General features: G+C 47.2%; 1 protein-coding gene across 2 annotated transcripts in view; it reads left to right on the top strand.

Moving 5' to 3' along the window:
* Positions 1–238: 238 nt before the first annotated feature.
* grm8a (glutamate receptor, metabotropic 8a) overlaps positions 239–19,451 on the top strand; it is a 116,961-nt gene continuing 97,748 nt past the window's right edge. For both annotated transcript variants that reach the window (XM_018726062.2, XM_018726063.2), the window contains exon 1: positions 239–1,054. In XM_018726062.2, the coding sequence (XP_018581578.2) occupies positions 542–1,054 (513 nt within the window). In that variant the 5' untranslated portion in view covers positions 239–541. The remainder of the gene's footprint in view (positions 1,055–19,451) is intronic.

Below are 19,451 nucleotides of genomic sequence, written 5' to 3' on the forward strand. Positions count from 1 at the left end.
AGCTCTGAAATGTGTAAAACTGTAAGATGCCTTGCATTATAGTGTTAGCGCCCCTGGCTTAAGTATCTCCTTATTAAAACCTTTGCTGTAAACTTGTGTGTGTGTGTGTGTGAGAGAGAGAGAGAGAGAGAGAGAGAGAGATGGCACCATGTTGCTTTGCAGGCCAGTTAAAGGTTAGTCACAGATACTAACCTGAACATTTTTATTGTTATTTCCAACCAGGGTACATGGAACGTGTGTGAACTTTGCAAGCCTGAAGCCACGAGACTGATATTCCTGCATCGTCAGTTGGCTCCAAACCTTTCCCGTCTCCTGTTCGGTCGTAACATGCGTGCAAAATGTGGCCGGGATGTTATAAAAACCAGTGGTAGACCCCCCACTTGCTTGGGGTCCCAGGCTGAGCACTGATTGGCAGAGAAGCACCGATGGTCCCATCCACACTGTGTGCTCACCGCCAGACCGCCACCTGCTGCCCTGACCGCTCGAAGCTTCGTGGTCCCACCTGCTTGCCCGCCCGTGCGCTACCCACCCTCCCACCGCCATGGCGAGGGACTCCAAGCGCAGGTCTGTGTCCTGCCAGTGCTTTTTCCTGCTGACTGCCAAGTGCTGCTGGCTGCTCACATCCATGCAGAAGACGGAGGCCCAGGAGCATGCGCACTCCATCCGGCTGGATGGCGACATCATCTTGGGCGGCCTGTTCCCCGTGCACGCCCGCGGCGACCGGGGCGTGCCCTGCGGGGAGCTGAAGAAGGAGAAGGGCATCCACCGCCTGGAGGCCATGCTCTTTGCCATCGACCAGATCAACAAGGACCCCGAGCTGCTGCCCAACATCACGCTGGGGGCGCGCATCCTGGACACCTGCTCGCGCGACACCTACGCCCTGGAGCAGTCGCTCACCTTTGTGCAGGCGCTCATCGAGAAAGACTCGTCAGACGTGCGCTGTGCCAACGGCGACCCGCCCATTTTCACCAAGCCCGACAAGATCGTGGGGGTGATCGGGGCTGCCGCCAGCTCTGTGTCCATCATGGTGGCCAACATCCTGCGACTCTTCAAGGTAAGCCTTCTTCCCCTCTCTTCTTGCCTTTCTCCACGGACGTCCCGGAGAGCGAGCTCGGCTCAGCTGCTTGGCGTGGCAGGGTGCTGCCGGGGCTCGTTCCTCACGTCCCGCGTGCGGCTCCCCGCCTCGTCGACTGGCGACGGCTCCTCTTCCCGCTCAGATCTGGCTGTGAAATGAGCCCTCCCCTCTCGCCGCGCCGGCCCCGGCCCCGGTCCCTCCATTCCCGTACTTGCCGTTTGAACGGGGCAGCGTTTACTATCGGATCGGATAATGGTCGACCATGACAGCCAATTAAAATGCAGTCCGTCTCAATGAAAACCTGCCTCCGCTCGCCGCGGCTCTGGGAGCTTTCCATAAATCACACAAGCAAACACGATTTTGAAAAGTGTGCAGTTTTATTTCAGAGGGCCTGAAGTCGAAATGTTTAAAATCCCATGGTTTTTGTTCAAGTTTCTTCATCTCCGTTGCATGGGCAAATAAACAGAAATGTGCCTAATGAGATTTCCAGAATTTAAGTGCCTTTACTTTGAGGAAGGAATATTGGATTTGTATCTGATTGCAGGTGATGGTTCATCTTATGTCTCGTGTCTCATGAATAATTCATGACGATGACATATGTCGCTGGCTAAAAATAATCGGTCTGAAATTTGAGAAACATGCAGACGTTGTGTAAATGTTTCACAGATATGCCCCCCCCCCCCCCGCGCCGTCCTTTAGATATTTTTTGGCCACGGTAAGTGCGAGATGAAAACACTGAAATTTGTTCTCTCTCCATGTTGTTAAAGATGGAATGTTGAGCATCTGGTCTGGGGGAGGCGGGAGACGCAGATCCTCTGGGTTATTGAGGAAAGAAGCAGGATTTCCATTCATAAGAGAGGCCAGGCGGTTGTCTTGACAAACCCGATGCACTAATGAAAGGAGAGATCAGATGAAATAATGAAATAACTAGCGCTGACAATGACAACGCTGCATACCATGTAGTAGTATTGTGGAAAACGTGTTTAGGCCCGGCCTTTGTTCCAGCAGGTCTGCGGAAAGAGCTTTGCGTCTGCGACGGCAGAATCATCTCTTTTTAATATTCACGACTCGGAGCTCACTGCCCAGTGAAGAACGTTAACGCTGAATACAGGTGCTCACATTTCACACTCCATTGACTCATCGGCAACATAACTTTGCTCTTTTAATTACTGATTATGGAACTGTGGGGAAACAGGGGACAGGCACCAGTTGCACGGTTATTTATGAAATGTTAATGGGTTCTCTGAGATTTCCAGTGTGCAGTGTGGCCTGTAAGCCTCCGTGTCTCTTATAATAATCAACCACAACTAATTACAAATGGAAGAACAACAATTATTGTGATGAAATACAGCCTCAGTTTTGAGATGTGTGTTGAGCTGCTCAGTTGTGAATTTACAGATAGGAGCGACCGTTTGACCGATGAGCGCTTCGTTGGGAAGGTTTGGGTCCAGAACGGGCAAAATACTGCATAGCCAATGAAACAAATTCTGGAACGGTTCCAGACAAGGTTTGGAAAACGATCTCCAAGAGAAGCAACACTTAACTTGGGGGGGAAACCAGACCGGTCCATGGGTAAGAACAGTACGGTCACTAATGGAGCACACGGTACTCTGCTGTACTGTACACAAATTTAAAATGACCGAAATCAAGATGAGATGGTCCCTGTTGTTACTGTGTGGAAACTTACCCTGCGAAGCAGTTCTTTGCCCTCAACGGCCCGACGCCTGTCGGCACAGCCCAGGAAGCGGGTTTTGTCCACCTCCAACACACACGTTCTACGTTGATAGTTGTTTTTACACACATCAAACATGTCAGAATGGAGGGGTAGCAGGTGGTGCAGTGGAAGGCCGCAGGTTCTAATCCCGCTCGATTGTCCACACTGAATTGGAGAATTGATTGATTGCCCATTCATTGATCTGCCACACTGAGCTGCACCAGTGAAATCAGAGCGCTTCATAAATGGGTAAAATGCTGTAAGCAGCTAAACATTGTTAGTTGATTCAGAGAAAACCATCAGCTCAATTAATAAATGTGAATAAGTTTATTTCACTGCTGCTGACCCTGCAGATTCAACCCTTCAACATTTCTTTCCATGGCAAAATGACAACGGTTTTCTTGTGCTGTTTTGGAGTTCCTGCTCAGAAGCGGTTGATATTTTTTTTCTGTCTGGCGATGGTCTCTGTTGCTCTGCCCACAAGCGGCCGGGACCCCAACAGGATTCCTGGTAGCGTCACATCTGGGGAGCCTGCAGGGGACTTTCGGGGCTCCCTGGTTCTAGGGTTCCGGCTGTTCCTCCAGCCTGGAGTAGATTATGAAGGTGACTGTTGAGACACCCTTTGAGCCTTTATCTTTTTTATGAGAAATTAAGTGAGTGAAGGCGAGCCCTGCAACGCATTCCGTTAATGAACAGGAATGGTCATTAAGGGTAAGCAGATCATTAAGTACCTTCAAGGGTGATCTTTGCAGGCATTTTTTCAGCTTTTTAGAAACAGGTAAGTTTTATATTTCAGTTGGAAGGTGGAATTTTAATTGTCCTTGTGAAATTATAATTTAGTATCGTACATGGCCGTTACTGGGCAAACACAGCACAGGAGGTTTACACAACATTGCTAGACATGCCACCGAAAATGGTTTATTATTAAGTTGTAAAGAGGAAACGCATTATTCTTATTTACTCGGTTGATCCGTGCCCTTTTTGAAGTCATACATCGCTCGTGAGACGAGGAGGGCCACAGCAGCAGATTGTTACGATTAGACAGATACTATAAATGGCTTGAGGTGGAGCTGGTGGCTGGTGCTGGTGCTGGTACTGATGTTTCTCACCCAGCCCCTCACACACAGCACCTTGTGTGTTACAGTGCAGAAGTGAGAACTGTGGCAGCAAGAGGTGAATGACTGAGCGTCCCACTGACAGGTGTCAGGTCCTCTTGACGCAAGATCGCGGTGGGAAGACACCTCTCCCCCTCTTGGCACTCATTTACATGTGTGAATTAAACTTTTTTTGGATGTTTTCTCCACCAAGCGCTTGAGACTTTGCACAAGTGTGGAGGAAGGTGTCCGAGGGCAGGGCTGTGCCTTCAGGAAAAATCAGCAATGAAAAAATACTTCCCTTTAGTGTTTGAAAGTCAGACCCTTCCGGTTCCCAGAATGCAGTGGTGCTGGAGTGGAGGCGGAGTGCGGTTTGCAGCTCGGGACCCTCCCCGGCGTTCACCTTAGCTTAAACAGCCTGTCTGTTTCCTCCGGCGCTGGCGAGCAGGAACACTCTCGTGCGTTATCTGACCTGACAGACCTGCCGCTCTTTTCAGCGGCTCCTTTTTGGCGCACGGGATGTGTCGGATAACAAGGACCGTGGCAGCCTTCTCCTCCAGTCAAGCTGGAGCGACTTTTTCTCTACCATTAAGATACGGCATCATTTATAAAGAGGGAGCAGCATGAGGTAGAAACGATTTGTGCGTCGAAACCTTCCTGGAGAATGTGGCCGTCCTATCACTTGGTTACAAGGGTCAGTCAAAAAGTATCTGCGATAATCTGATTTCAGATCAGTACAGACTCTGGATACTTTTTGACGTACCCTCATATGTAGCGTTCAACCTCCTGTTACACGCTGCTTCCAACTGATACACCATCGCATACTCATGTTTTATTTTTTGGTCTAATGAAAAGTAAATGTTTTTGATGGATATGAACATTAAGCTGATGTAATGTGAAGTAAAATTAATCTCTGGGGTGCCTGTGCTTGCTCCTGTGCTAAAGATCCAGTCAGTGTCAGTTATCCTCTGTGGATTTTACACTTCAGTGGTCAGAGATTTTGCGACAGCCTGAAACCGTAGGATTAGTTCAATAGGTGGAGGTCTGTTTTAGAAGACACGTTTAGAAAGCAGCTTAAATTAATCATTTTAAAATATTATACATTTTATTTTTGCCTTTGGGGGGAGTGCGGCGGTGCAGTGGGTTTGGCCTGCGCCCGGTGTGTGGCGGGTCTGGGGTTCGAGCCCTGCTTGAGGTGCCTCGTGGCAGATTGGCGTCCCGTCCTGGGTGTCTCCCCCCCATTCGGCCTTGCGCACTGTGTTGCCGGGTAGGCTCCGGCTCGCCGTGACCCCACTTGGGACAAGCGACTGTAGACGTTGCATTTTTGCCTTTGGGGAGTTTCTTGGGGATGCACCACTTGGGCTTTGCTCCAAAAATGGCTCAGAGGTGGATACTGAGATCTGAGGTTTAGTGAAACCACAGCAGGACTTTTCTGGGACCAGTTTGAATAAAACTGTACGATAATCCATCACAGGGCACTTTTGCATCCACACGTGGGCACTTTGGATTGAACAGTTCATCCGAACTTGATGTAATATGGGAGGAAACCATGCAGGTACGGAAAAAAGAGGGTAAAAACGGGGTAACTTCAGACAGGGAGAGCTGCGGTTGTATTTGAATCAACCATGCTTAAGTCCCAGAAAAAATGTTGCAAGCTAAGGAAAGGGATGGGAGCTGGACACAAGAGCAGGCGCGCGCACACACACACACACACACACACACACACACACACACACACACACACACACACACACACACACACACACACACTCTTTCAGAACCGCTCGTCCCAGACTGGGTCATGGGGAACCGGAGCCTACCCGGTAACACAGGGCGTAAGGCCAGAGGGGGAAGGGGACACACCCAGGACGGGGCGCCAGTCCGCCGCAAGGCACCCCAAGCGGGATTAGAACCCCAGACCCACTGGAGAGCAGGACTGTGGTCCAACCCACTGTGCCACTGCACCCCCCTACAAGAGCATAGCTTCCATATTATAGAGCATTAGTCTTGGAAATGGTGTCGGTGCTGCTTTGGCTGGTGAAGGCAGGGCAGAGGCTCCTGATAAGAGAGTGCAGATTCTCCATGAAAGGGTGTAGGCACCAGATGTGAGGTTGGTGTCTGACAATTTGCCGTGTTTTGCTTTCCTGTCCCTGACCTTGTTTTCTGCAGCTGGTTGTTTAATCTGGTAATGAACCCTTTATTCCGAAGACACAACGTGTCTCAGGTGGTATTTACTTATTCTGCGTACATTGCTGCACAGCTTTTGGGGAGTGGGGGACTCAACCTGGCAGGCATAATTGCCCCAGCATGGAAAAAAATGGAGAGTTATTCCTCCGTATGCTTTACTGTCGACAAATAAGTGAAAGGTAAGAATATTTCAGCTGCGCCTGTGATGTCTCTATGTATTTTTAATAACCTGTCCTCTAGGAAGTTGAATCTTCTCCTGAATAATTCACGCAAGAAAAATGAGCGTGAAGCATCAGAGGTAATGAGAGTTTATAACGGTCAGTGCGGCGGCCAGGCCCCCACCACAAACTCCGTCACATCCCCTCCTTCGTGGTGCCCAAGGAGAGGTCTTTAAGCCATAGGACTGCCCTGCTTTGTGCGCTAGCTCCTGGATCCACTCCCTCGACCTTTGATTTAGCAGTTCAGGTCTGCCTCCCTCATTTCCATTCTGAAACTGGACTTTGGGCACTATAGCAGGGGCTGATCAATGTCCCATCTCAGTAGAGCATGTCCCCCCAGCTCCATCCCATTCTCCCATCCGACAGGAAGATACCTGTTACTCCTGTAACTGATATGTGCTAATTGTTGTCTTATTAAATGCATAGGAAATATTTCTTTTTATAATTATGCCGTGTTACATATTTAGTTTGGGATTTGTGGTTCACACCTGTGGGCGGCACCTGTGGACTCGGGGAACATTTTCATTTACAACAAACCGTTGTACTCCGACGCTGTGGCAAACGTGAGCATGTGGAAGTAGTGTAATGTGGAGGTTTTCGCGAGATTTCCGCACATCACGGCACGTGTGAATAGAGAAAAATTGCATGGAAATTTGTGTGAAAGGTTTGTTTAAACATCGAACTAGTGATTACATGCAAGCTGTGAGAAAGTCCTGGTAGGTCAACATCCACTGATTAAACTGAGCACACGCTTTGAATGGAAGATGTTCCTAGTGCCCTCAAGTCAGATGAACCTATTGAACTAAGTCAAGTATCAGTTAGTTTGGGCACCATTGATGAGTAAGGCATAGAATCAATGTGCATGACCCTGGGAAGTCAATACTGCTCTTAAGTGCTTTAAGGATTGGATAATAATAATGAAAAGCCACCATCTCTGTGCTGTGGCGGTCTTGGAGGTCTTACTATGAGGTGGTCTAGGCATCATGGTCTTTGAACTCTATGGCGTAGCTCAAGACATCCATCATGGTGGTACACCAATCGTCGTTGAGATTCCAAAGTTAATCCTTTTTTAATGGGTCCACGTTCACCAAAAAGTGCACTTAGCCATGTTTGTCTGCGTATACCAGTCAGACGAAGAAGTCCCATGTCTATTAACGGATCATGCAGTCGGTATTATATATTTGCACTTTAATGAATGCGGATGCATGCAATAAGTTCCACAGACTCAAGATCTGCAGCCAGATACATTCAAAACATGATAGGTTGGGTGTTGAACGGAAACATAATATACCGGTCTACCAAGGGAAAAACAAATCAATTATATGCCACGTCTTATTTGCAGAGTGTGCAACCAACTGGGAGTGGGAGAAAGTTTGTTTACACGCTGGATTGTTCCTGCGCTCCTTTCCCGTACGTGAGGCCCCTCACTCCATGAAGCACTCCTCACTGTCACACTCCGCAGTTGCACTGTGTGATTTCTCATCTGCCCAAAATGATTTGTGGCACTGGTGGAATCATAATCTGAATAATTTTAATAAAGGACTTCAGTGTCATGCATAATTAACTGGAAGTAATTTTATTACGTTTTGAATTTATTTGGTTAGGAAAGTTAGGTAGATTAATTTTTTCTTTTTTTTTTTTTACACGAAGTGTAAGATCCATAAATTAAATGGAAGTCGTATTTTTAATAAATTTACTGTGTACACCTATGATAAATGTGCTTGTAGCACTTTTTATTTGAGCAATCCAATTAAAGGTCTGAATATACGTATATTTATTCCCGGTGTTATGTTATGCATATGAGAACAGTAAACTTTGCAAACCCGTCCTGTAGCTGTGATTCAGATTAATCTGAGTTGGTGTCTTTAGTCCACTTTCTTAGATAATGATCCCTTTGGACCTCTGACACTTTTCTCGCAGTGATTCACCAATGAGCAATCGGCAGAAACCAAAGGCAAAGATTTTTTCCAAGATATTTGCAAAAATGGTCTTCCCATGATGCGACAAAGCATTTTAGATTGCTGTGAAAACCCCACCCAGCGGCAAGAAGTGACCGTATTCTATCGCTCCAATCTGATGTCAAACAGCTGGATATTTACTGGAACACCTGTCGTTGTGTACGTTGCTGTGCTCCACGAGTTCCATTTCTCTCTTGATGACATAGATCATCAATACCCGACTAGGCGCTCGAACCACCCGTCTGTGGCGTTTTGATTTTGGCTGAACCTCTCTGAAAAGACAGCTGCGAGGCAAAGGGTAGGCAGCTCCTTAACCGTCAGCGATATTAATCAGACCCCACACCATTGCGGTATCCGTGCCTTTCAGCACAATTAATAAGACACATTTGTATCCCCTTGCTGAACACTTGGGATTTTTATTGCATTTAGACACACGCTTGCATACACGGCGAATATGCGTACGACACACTCATTTGGTGAGCGGATGTATGTGGTACATAAATTACAATTACCTGACTTCATACCTCGGCAAGATGCTGAATTGTTTGTGCGTAATTATTAATGCGTCAAACCGAACGTCTCGGCAGTTAACCTTTTCAGCGTTTGCATCATCCTGATGTTAATTGACCTTTGCCGTGTGCATTGTAAACACATTAAACGCATGCTAATTGCGTGCAGGTTGTGGTCTTGGTGTGCGTGTGTGCGTGTGTGTGTGTGTGTGTGTGCGTGCTGTAAGTAATGCCCACGCTTGATGCGAAAGCGCTGCCTGTTTTGCGGGGGCATTGCGCAACTGCAAACATTTGTAAAACTGTAAATCTGTCGCGCTGCCGTTTCCATAATGAGAGCCCCAGCTGAGAGGCAGCAAGGGCTCAGATGGGATTGTTCACTCTGGGCTATAATTTCCCTGCTCCTTCATGCTGGGGGCTAACGGGGAGCTTAAGTACATATGCTGCTTGTTGTTGTTGTCGTTTTGTTGTTTTTCGAGCATAATCCCTCTTCCTGCAGTAATCTTAATACATCTCACCGCACCGACTTTCTTGCTCGTGGCATCTCGATTGATATGGTTTTAAGAGCGAGCTGCACGAGGGTGACATGCTTCTGTGCTGAAGCTTTTCCTGCAGTTCGGGAGGAGACACGGCTGTTGCTTCCCTGCTTTTTCCCGCTCATTTTGTTCTCTCTCTCTCTCTCTCTCGCTTTGCGTATCCTCGCATCGTACGGAAGCACTTTGGTGTGCCGCGTTGGCCTCCGAGGACGAGATCTGGGTGATCCGGTGCTGTTAACCATCAATGAACACGCTGAGAAGAGCGAAAGAGTTCCCTGTTACATTTACATCACATTTACTCATTTCGTTGGCACTTTTCTCCAAAGTGACTTACAGTGTTAACACACACACACACACACACACACACACCATCTGAAACCGCTTGTCCCATACGGGGTCGCGGGGAGCCGGATCATAACCCAACAACACAGGGTATAAGGCTGGAGGGGGAGGGGGCACACCCAGGACGGGACGCCAGTCCATTGCAAGGCATCCCAAGCGGGACTCAAACCCCAGCCCCCTTGGAGAGCAGGACCTGGTTCAACCCACTGCGCCCCTACTTACAGTGTTAAGCTACTTGGAATTATTTACTCGTTATTGCCCTGTTATCAATATCAAGGATTCTTTGTATGTTGTGATTGTGTTGTGGCGTGCTTGATAGCACTGATGGTATTGAAAACTGTACTTAAAAGACTCACAAGCAAATTAGAATTTACTCTTTCTGTGGTGGGGGGGTGCACAGTGGGTTGGACCTGATAATGAAAAAAAAACTGAATTTTGGGGAATCATATTTTCATTAAAGTTGTTAGTTTCTGCTCAGGGGGCATGGTGGTGCAGTGGGTTTACGCTGTGCCTGCTCTCCGGTGGGTCTGGGGTTCAAGTCCCGCTTGAGGTGCCTTGCGATGGACTGGCGTCCCGTCCTGGGTGTGTCCCCTCCCCCTCCGGCCTTATGCCCTGAGTTGCCGGGTTAGGCTCCGGTTTCCCGCTACCGTGTATGGGACAAGCGGTTCAGAAAGTGTGTGTGTGTATGTATGTGTGTGAGTGTTTATAGAGCATGGTGATCTTTGAAAGGTGTAGTGTGGAGTGTGTTTGTAGACTGCAAACACAAGTGTTCTCTCATGGTTGTGCGTGGGCAAGTGTTCAGCGCAGGCACACACACAATGCGGGCGGATCGGTGTGGTCCAGCAGTAGTGTGTGTGTTCAGTGTTTAGCGTGTGGGAGATGAGTATGGATCTGGGTTGGGGTCCGTAGCCGGAGGATGGCGCATGATCCTGAAAGGTGGAATGGATTCTGCGCTGCAGAATTAACCACCCTCACAGAGCGCTGAAACTCGCGAATCCGCTCCTAGATGAGTATGTAGGATCAATTCCCCACTCGTCAGGCATCGTCATGAAGGAGATCTTCTGGTCTGTGTTGTCGATCAGCGAAACGCTTCGCAACACACTGCGCCAGAGCGAGTAAACATGTCGGCGATCGACAGTGGCAACAGAAGCGTGATTTCTCCTCGGCGGTCGATCAGCCTGATTGAAAAAGGTGAATGAGGTGGACGTTCCGCATGGAGTCCTGCTCTCAGCGACCAGGGCTTGAGCTGCCTCCTCACCTGGACAGGTTCCCACCGCTGGCCCTCCCCTAGCGCTCATTGGAAGAACAGCTCACAGTGCAACAGAAACAAATATTACATGCGTGCTTCTTCCGTATTTCCCTCCCGCAGCACTGCTGGGGCTCGGAATCATATAAGAGGTGGGAGTTCTGCTCAGCAGGGACTCGTGTATTAAATATCGAGCCTGAGCAGAGCACGCTGCCTGAATGAAATAGTTACACAGCATTAGTTACTATCATGTATATAATTGTAATGAGGTCCTTACATGGTAAATGTTGACTTTCAAGCGAAATGGTGTGCGAAAAACCAGGAGTCGTCAGAAATATTCTTGTCGGTGAAAATTGTTGAGCTGATCGATTGAAACAGGCTTGTCCGGCTCTGGTGCTGAAGGACCGAGTCCCGCAGGTTTCCCAGCTCTCCTTATTCTGTTACGTACTCAAAAAAGGAGTTAAAATGGTTCAGTGGAGGCTGCGGGTTGAATCGGGTGGTTCGCCGCCCCGTCGGAACAAGAACCTCTCGGACCCGGCCCCCCAGGAATGTAATTGAATAACCCGTGGGAATGATGCCCCGCCGCGTTCCGTCATCTCCCTTTGTCACCCGGTGTCACGAAGCTGCGACAGTCCTTTGAAAGATGACCTTGAGCAAATGGTCAGCTTTGGACTCTGCAGACGTCTCCTGTCTGTTAATGATGCCCCGCCGGCGTCCCTGTTTTCCCCCCCTGCCTATTTAGTCACCACCGACAGAACTTTGGAGGTTCATCCTCCCAGTGCACAATTTCAACATTTGTTACCAAAACAAGAAATTGTTTACGGCAATTACTGTGAACGTCAGTCACGATGTTAGCGAAGGCAGCCACCATGTGCAGCGATTCCACATATCTTGAGAGATCTGCATTGTGAAAAATGTGCTTCCTCTGAATTTCCATACGGTAAACAAACAAAAAACCCAACCCGACTGTTCTCTATTCATCAGGCATTAATTAGGTTGATGTTATCGTCTTCTTTTCATGCCACGAAGCGGAGTGTGAATTCAAGTGCCCTCCCATGTCAGTATTTCCTATCAACGGCGCACTCCCGATGCAGCGGGCTAATGAAAAGAAACAAAATGGAAAATGTGTACCTATTTTGTGTGATGTGAATCCTTGTGCCCCTTGATGTCAGAGCTCCTTACGCCGTTCTCGGTCAAAGCACGGGGTAACGCGAGCCTTGAAAATTATTCATTGTGTGAGCGTGTAGAGAATCGGCGAGTGGGTGACGATCTGATGACCTTAACATCCTTTCCTAAAAAGAATGCCAAGCCGAGTCAGGGATCTCATCAAATATTTATTGAGCGAAAAGGCAAATGTGAAAATGATGCTTCCTGTCTTTTTATGAACTGAAAGTTTAATAGCTTTCTTTCCGTGTGGTCTGAAGGTGCGTGCTAAGTCTCCTTTGGAGGTTTTTTCGGATTATTTGAAAGTGGATTAATAATGAACTGGATTGAAATGGAACTTGAGCGAGGAGTGGAGGTGTTTCTCTCTGAGGTGTCTGGCCTGTGAATCACAAGTGCCGGTCCACCTCACAGTGCATTTTGCCAGACATCACCCAGGTGAACCAGCGAAAGGGAGGCTCATTCCCATGTTTAGTGTACACAGGCATGTATTTCTCCATACCTACCTGCTTCAGACTTGCTGTAGAGGAACTCGCGGTATGCGATGGAGCAAAATGACCCACCCCATATTCCTTACCCTTCTGGAGTGAAACGGTATGCCAGTATTTCAGCATGTCAGCATGTCAGTCCATCAAAAATGACTCACTTTTACGACGTTCAGACATCTGTGCATCGCGTTTATCGTGAAATATATTTAAAGGGCTTCGCAGCTTAAAGCCTTATTGTCAGTTTGCCAATCCTTGGGTCTGACTGGACTGTCGGTTCTGAAAGGGAATAAATGTGATTTGAATATGATGGATACCAGCGAATGCCAAAAGCAGCGGGGTGTCTTCCTCGGGCATGGATAAGATAAGAAATGTGATAAGATTCTGTCTCTCGTCTCTCGCTTTTTGTCCGTCTCTGTTCGATGAGAGGATGACCAATCTGTCACTGTAACCACGCTCAGAGATTACCTCCGAGACACCGCAACTTTCCTCCGTCTTACCTTTCGGACAGAATGGTTTAAGTGTTTGCTCTGGGCCAATGGGGCGTGAAGAGGAAGTTCAGGATCGACAAATGAGGCTTGAAATTCGTTTTTGAAGAACATCGAAAGTTTTTTTTCCTTTTTCCCCTCTCCTGTACTTAAATGACACTTTTGCTCCCGCAACCATAACATTTTGTGATGGTGGCAGTTTTCGCTTGAGCTCCCCAGGTTATACTGATAATAAATCTCAAGCCGACAAGGGTTAGTGGGGAAGTTTTGCCCATACCAATGTGTCCCTGATCCTTTGCTTTTATCCTGAGTTAGATGGCTGACCTTTCATAAGGAGCTCCAGCAGATCTAGGGAGTAGGGTGTCTCGTGGCAAGCTGCATGATGAATATGGGGGACCTCTTCTCTTGGTTTTTGCCTAGAGGAGAATCATGGGCAATTAGGATCCAGCATTTCTGATTGTATTTGCATAAGGGATATGGAATCCAATCTGTCAAGCAGCAAAAGGGGAGGCAGAGGTGAAAGTGGACATGTCGCTAGATAGCTGCTGCTGAGGTTCAAGTAATGGATCCACTGATAGTGTAGGGAACAAAACTGCTGCTTTCAGATCCAGCGGTGACAAGTTTTAATCCTGCCTACTGCTCTAGTTCCCTTGAGCAAGGTACTTAACCTAGATTACCAAGTTGTATAAATGGGTAAATAGTTCTAAGTAGCTTAGCGTTGTAAGTTGTTTTGGAGAAAAGTGTCATCTAAATGAATAAATGTAATGGGACAACTGCCATGGGCAGTGTATGTCACCGGATTCACTTGGACCTGCTCTTCTTTTGGACGGGGATTTGGGAAGTGCAGAATGAGCTCTGCTCTGGTTGTGGAGGAGTCTGTGAGTGAACATCACATTCTCAATTTCGTATGATCAGTTTGATAGCAGGCTTGCTCTTTACCACACTTGCTGCTGTTTGGGGTGATATACATTGTAAAGGGGAGTAGAATTAAAGCAAATCCTGTCTCTGACATGGGAAAAACAGGTCTGGTTGGCCTCAGTACATCACAGCCATCTATGTAACGAATGTAAGGATTATTGCATTTTCTAAGGCTGTGGATGAAACCATAAAGTGTGAGCATAGGAAATGGAAGACGAAACACTAGGGGTCCAGTTCTGGATCTTCCCGTGTTCAGCTGCTGTTCAATGACTCCTAACTGGACAGGTACTTTTTCAATGGGTGAAGCCAATGTGATAATAGGAGTCCCTTGGGAGAGTAGTTAAAATGCTTCTGTTCTCTTAGCCAGAAACACAAAAGTTTTTTGGCCGTCCTGGCCGTGTTATTTTATAAACATGGACTTGTGATTGACAGGCTGTATTTCAGCCTGTTGAAAACTGGTCTAGGTAACAAGTCTGAAATGATTTACTTTGCAGGGCTGAGTTACCATTCTGGCTTTTCTGACATTTATAGCAGCACACGACAGTATGGATTATATATTATTAAAGGAGACTTTACTGTATCACTAACGTTTAAAGAGCTAAAACTATGGTGGCATGAGAAGCAAGAACTGTAATAGTCAAAAGAGCAGAAGAAAGCTGATGCTGTTTGAAAGTTTCATACATACTTGGCATAGTAAGAATTCCTCAAGAAGGGGTGAGTACTGGCATAGAATCTGAAACAATGTAGTGACACTGCTGTTGGTCTAACTCCATGGACAATGTTTGTTGTGTGTGTGTGTGTGTGTGTGTGTGTGTGTGTGTGTGTGTGTGTGTGTGTGTGGGGGGGGGGGGTCACTGTTGATGACTGCTCTGTGTGTGGCACTGTGGAGAAAACTCTCTGTGTGTGTGTGTGTGTGTGTGTGTGTGCGCGGCAGTGCTGGAGGACACTGTTGAAGCCGGTAATTTTTCCACGCTTCATGGTCCTCCCTGTCTCCACGATGTCTCTTGACAGCAGCCCATAATTACAGATAATTACGCTGAGGCTGTTAAAAGGTTTTTTACTAACCTGATCAGAGAACCCACACAGACGAAATCGATTGAGTCCATTAACTCGTGTGAGGCCAAAAAGGTGTTGTTCTGGTGATCAGGGAAATTTTAACTTGGGTAAGGTTTACATTAGGTAACATTTAAGATGTTTAAGTTCTAAATAAGATGAGCTCCTCTGCCGCAGTGGCTTTGGACCCAGTGGTGTAGAGCAAACAGGGTCTGTTGCATTTTGGGCTGTGTTTCTTGTCTAACTAAGACAAATTGGCACGTCTCGTGCATTAATTTGTGAGTGCGCACAAAGGCATAGCCTCCATCATGCCTGCGGCTTCATTAGCATCGTGTCCCTCGCAGGTAGGGGCAGCCAAAGCCATAAGCATCGCTCATGTGTATCTCGTGTGGAAGACCCCTCAACAGTGCTGGACACGGGAGAGAAATTGCCACGATCAAAGCTGGTTGTGAGTTCAAATCCGTGTGGAGAGACTCAGTTTGCCACTACAGAAGTGCTCACAATTCGCTCTATAAGAGATCTTACTTAATCTGCGAAGCAGTGGAATCAGCATAAGGAATAAATTATTGGATGGTTAAGGAGGATTTCTGCACGGAAATGGAACCCTCAAGAAATCATCGCTCACATATTATAAATCATATATACCTGTACAGGTAATCCTCTTTTATGCTGGGGATAAGTTCCAGAAAACCTGCGTACTCCCAGCACCTCTACTCCTTGCTTGGTATAAATGGAAGCTTCTAGGTAGAGGCTTCATTTAAAATTTTCTTTGCAGAAAAAAAACCAATTGTGAACAAGTATTCAGTCCTCAGTTGAAGTCCACAAAGACAATGTCAAGAGGAATGGCAGAGCAAAAAGTATGATTTGGGTTTCGAGGTCTGTCCACTGTACTGTTTTATAATTGTCCCCTTTTCGGATCTTTGCGCTAACCCACCACGTTATGGTTTAATCGACGCAGGGTTTATCGTTCCTCCATTCAAAGCAGAAAAAAACACGCAAAAAATACAACGAAGGACCGTCTCATTGTGATGCTGGTCTGCGAGGAAAACGAATCGAGTGTCGTACTGTTTTGTCCGTCGCCTCTGCTGGAGGTTGCGGGTCTCGAGGTCCGCTGCTGATCGCTGTCTGCGAGTCGGAATAGAGGTCGTGGAGGACTCGAGGAACCGTGAAGCACGGGGGAAGACATGGGTACATGAAGACAGGACTCCAAGACTGTAAAACTGGAATGTCAGTGAGGTGCTAGAGCTGCGGCAGAGCTGAACTCCATTTACCACCCCGGGGCTGGAGGGCAAGATTCCCTTGGGGCCATCTCATTACCGGAGAGGGGTGCTGCAACATGCAGTTGGCCTCTTTTAGCCAGTTCGTGGAGCTCACAGAGAATGCCCAGGTTTGTGTTGAAGCTACAGGAATCAATAAATAGAACCGGGGAGTTGGATTTAAGGGAAAAAGTGTCACTTTAGCAATGAATAAACCCATAGTAAAAGCATAGTAAGAGTGTGGACAGTCGCGGGGGGGTCAACAAGTGAAAACCACAGTAAAATCTTAGTTTTCGGTTTGGATGAGGCGCTGCGAACATGGTGACTTGAATGGTTTGAATGTTCTGTGCATGGACCAAAGAGCTCTTCTCCTCTGTTCCACCAGAAGGGTCTCTTTAACCATCTTCCCCGTCCCACTTGGCTAATCAGTGGAGCTGAGCTGACGGTCATTAAACCTCTTCTGGTTGACGGGGTCGTTGGTTTTGACTGAGGTGCTCATCACTGGAATCGTGAAGAGGAAATGAGACCAGGGTGAGTGATGGTCAAACTGAAGATGCTTTGAATTCAGAGGGAACATGTGTTCATGTTTGAGGTCATCACTAGAGCAACACACCTCTGTGTCTGTGAGCATGACTGCATGTGTCAGTGTGTTTGTATGCACTTTCCTGTCTGTTTTAAGGTATGCCTGAATATGTATGTGTGTGTGTGTGTGTGTGTGTGTGTGTGTGTGTGTGTGTGTGTGTGTGTGTGTCGCCTGAGCTAATGAGAAATGTTTCCTCCTCTTTCGGTTTGAACCTTCACTGTAATCACATTCCTCCGGGACCCAGGTTGTGCGGAGTACCATAATCCTGGCGAGCAGGACGGCTGCATGGCAGGCCGGTCGGTAATAACCACCTCTCACCTCGCTTTAACAGCCATCGGGCCCATTCCCCTGTGTGATGCTGTGATTTATAGCTGGGCTTTAGAGGTTGTAAATGGTGGCCATTAACAATCAGAAGGCTGGCTTATAGAGCTATGTTACTTTCCTATTTCCTTTATCTTACATTTGTGTCTGAAGGATTTACAGCATTCCATCTTGTTCATTACAGTAGTCTTCTATTAGAAATAATTTCTCCTGCTTATGTTTCATGAGAAGCTCAATTAATACAGGGAAACTGCTGTCTTGTTTTATCCTTGCTCTTGAGGAAGGCATCTTCAGCAGGCTGTCTCAGAAGTTCAAATCGCATTTTAGGCTTCATAGTTGTAGCTTGGACTCATCTGAATGGTAAACTCACATATTTCGTGGTGTAAGGATGCAATTTTCGGGAGCAATGCTCAAATTTCCCAGCACAGCTGAAGGGGTCTAGCATGTATTTCTTCACTTACTCCCATGTCAGTGCAAACAGGATGTTAATAACTCATATGCTAAAGAACAAACTGGTCATTCTAAAATCTGGATACCTTTTGACAAATCTGTTAGTTCACTGGATGCAGAATGCAACCTGTGTGTTTAAACATCCAGCAGCCATTTCTGTAGTGTCTTGTTTGGTTAAGAAGTGTGCTTGGCATGTTTTACTTGGCCTCCAGCACTTGCTTTCAGTCCAGCGCTTGAGGGCAAGAACGTTTCAGGAGGTCAGAGAGCCGCTAACACCATGCCCACATCTGGACCGCTGCCCATGCCCTGGAGCTCTGGAGAGCTTATTTAGGGCGCACCCCTCCCCATTTTCCCTTACTGCAACAGAAGGCTGCATCCCCCAGGGGGTATGTTGGGGGAGCTGGGCCTCCTACTTGGCCTCTCTTGATGCTCTTTTTTGCTCCAGTGGTTCTGATCCACTGTGCACAGTGTGTAGTCAACCGTCTGCCATGCAGGATATCCAGGATATCTGGGTGCCCTGTGCTCTGAGTTTTGTGTTAAATAGCCACAGAGTAGAGTGCTGCTTTCTCTCATGACGAGCTTGGCTGCTTGTTTGGGTTGCTGCCAATAGGTGGCTGCACATGGGGATATTTTCACGCCATAAGGGAACGCACGAGGCACAAGGGTCATGCTGCAGTCGATGACATCAGAGAGCCTGAGGGGCCCTGGCATGGTCAGGTGCCGTCGATCGCCGATGCTTCGCTTTCTTTGGAGGCGTGGGTGATCAGTGCACGGGGTCAGGCTCCAGTGACCTAAAGTACGAGGGAGTGATTTATGGTCACAAGAGCAGTCAGACACGTAAGGGGTCTCGTCTGAGAGCGATGGCCGGCAGTGTTTCATGAGAGCATTCAAGGGCAAGTTAATTTTTCAGAGCAAAGGTTTGTGTTTGTGCTATTCCAGTGTGTGACCAATCACAGACCATTTACTCTCTGATTTGCAACCATTATAATTAGGAATATGTTCTGACAGAGCACATATTTAGTAGCCCTTCTGAAGTTAAAGCCTCTTCTGGGCTTTGAACACAAAGTCTTTAAGGTCACAGGTTATTACGTGTTCCTCTGTGTTGAGTATTTTCACTTAAATATGAGGTTAAGGTGTATAATTCTGCATTATGTTGCAGTTACACTGACATACCACCACTGTGACATCACTTCCTGGGTTAAGCAAGGGCAACTGTCAAGAAATCCAAGGAATTGCATCTGCTTGTCAGTCCCTCAACCCAGGAAGACCCTCAGACTGTCACTGAGCTGGGCCAGCCTGGGAGATCTCGCCATCATTAGTCTTTTTCATCTTTCTGCTATTTGGTCTCCATGGGACCCGTCTGGGTTTCCTGCTGTTGAAATTTTTGATGGCTGTCAGATCACATGACATCCCCCAGGCACCATTTAGTTGAGGCTTTACTTTGTGATGTCAGAGAAGAAGCATACAATGTGGGTATGGATACAAAGTGCAGAGCGATAGGAAGTCAGCGAGAAAGTGAGGGTGAGCACTGCTTTGACCTTTTTCTTGGGAATTTGCTCCCTTTAGAAGCAGTGTGTGTCTGAGTGCTTGTGTGGCTAATGGAAACCACCAATTCCTGCAGTGTGCAGAATCTCAGAAACTCTCTTTTGTGTTTTGTAAAATCGTTGAAGGGGAGTTTAAAAAAAAAAAAAACAAAAAAAAAAAGCCGTGTTATTCTAGAACAAAGGGAAGGCGTTAAAGGCATCGTTCCACATGGACAAACAAGTGATTTCTTGCTCAGAAAGTTTCTAGGGTTCTGCGGTAAAATGATTTTCTGTTATACAGGCAGTTATTACCGATGTGGCTCTGATGTGATGATTC

The sequence above is a fragment of the Scleropages formosus genome, chromosome 21, assembly GCF_900964775.1.
Source record: "Scleropages formosus chromosome 21, fSclFor1.1, whole genome shotgun sequence".
In the NCBI taxonomy this organism is placed as follows: domain Eukaryota; kingdom Metazoa; phylum Chordata; class Actinopteri; order Osteoglossiformes; family Osteoglossidae; genus Scleropages; species Scleropages formosus.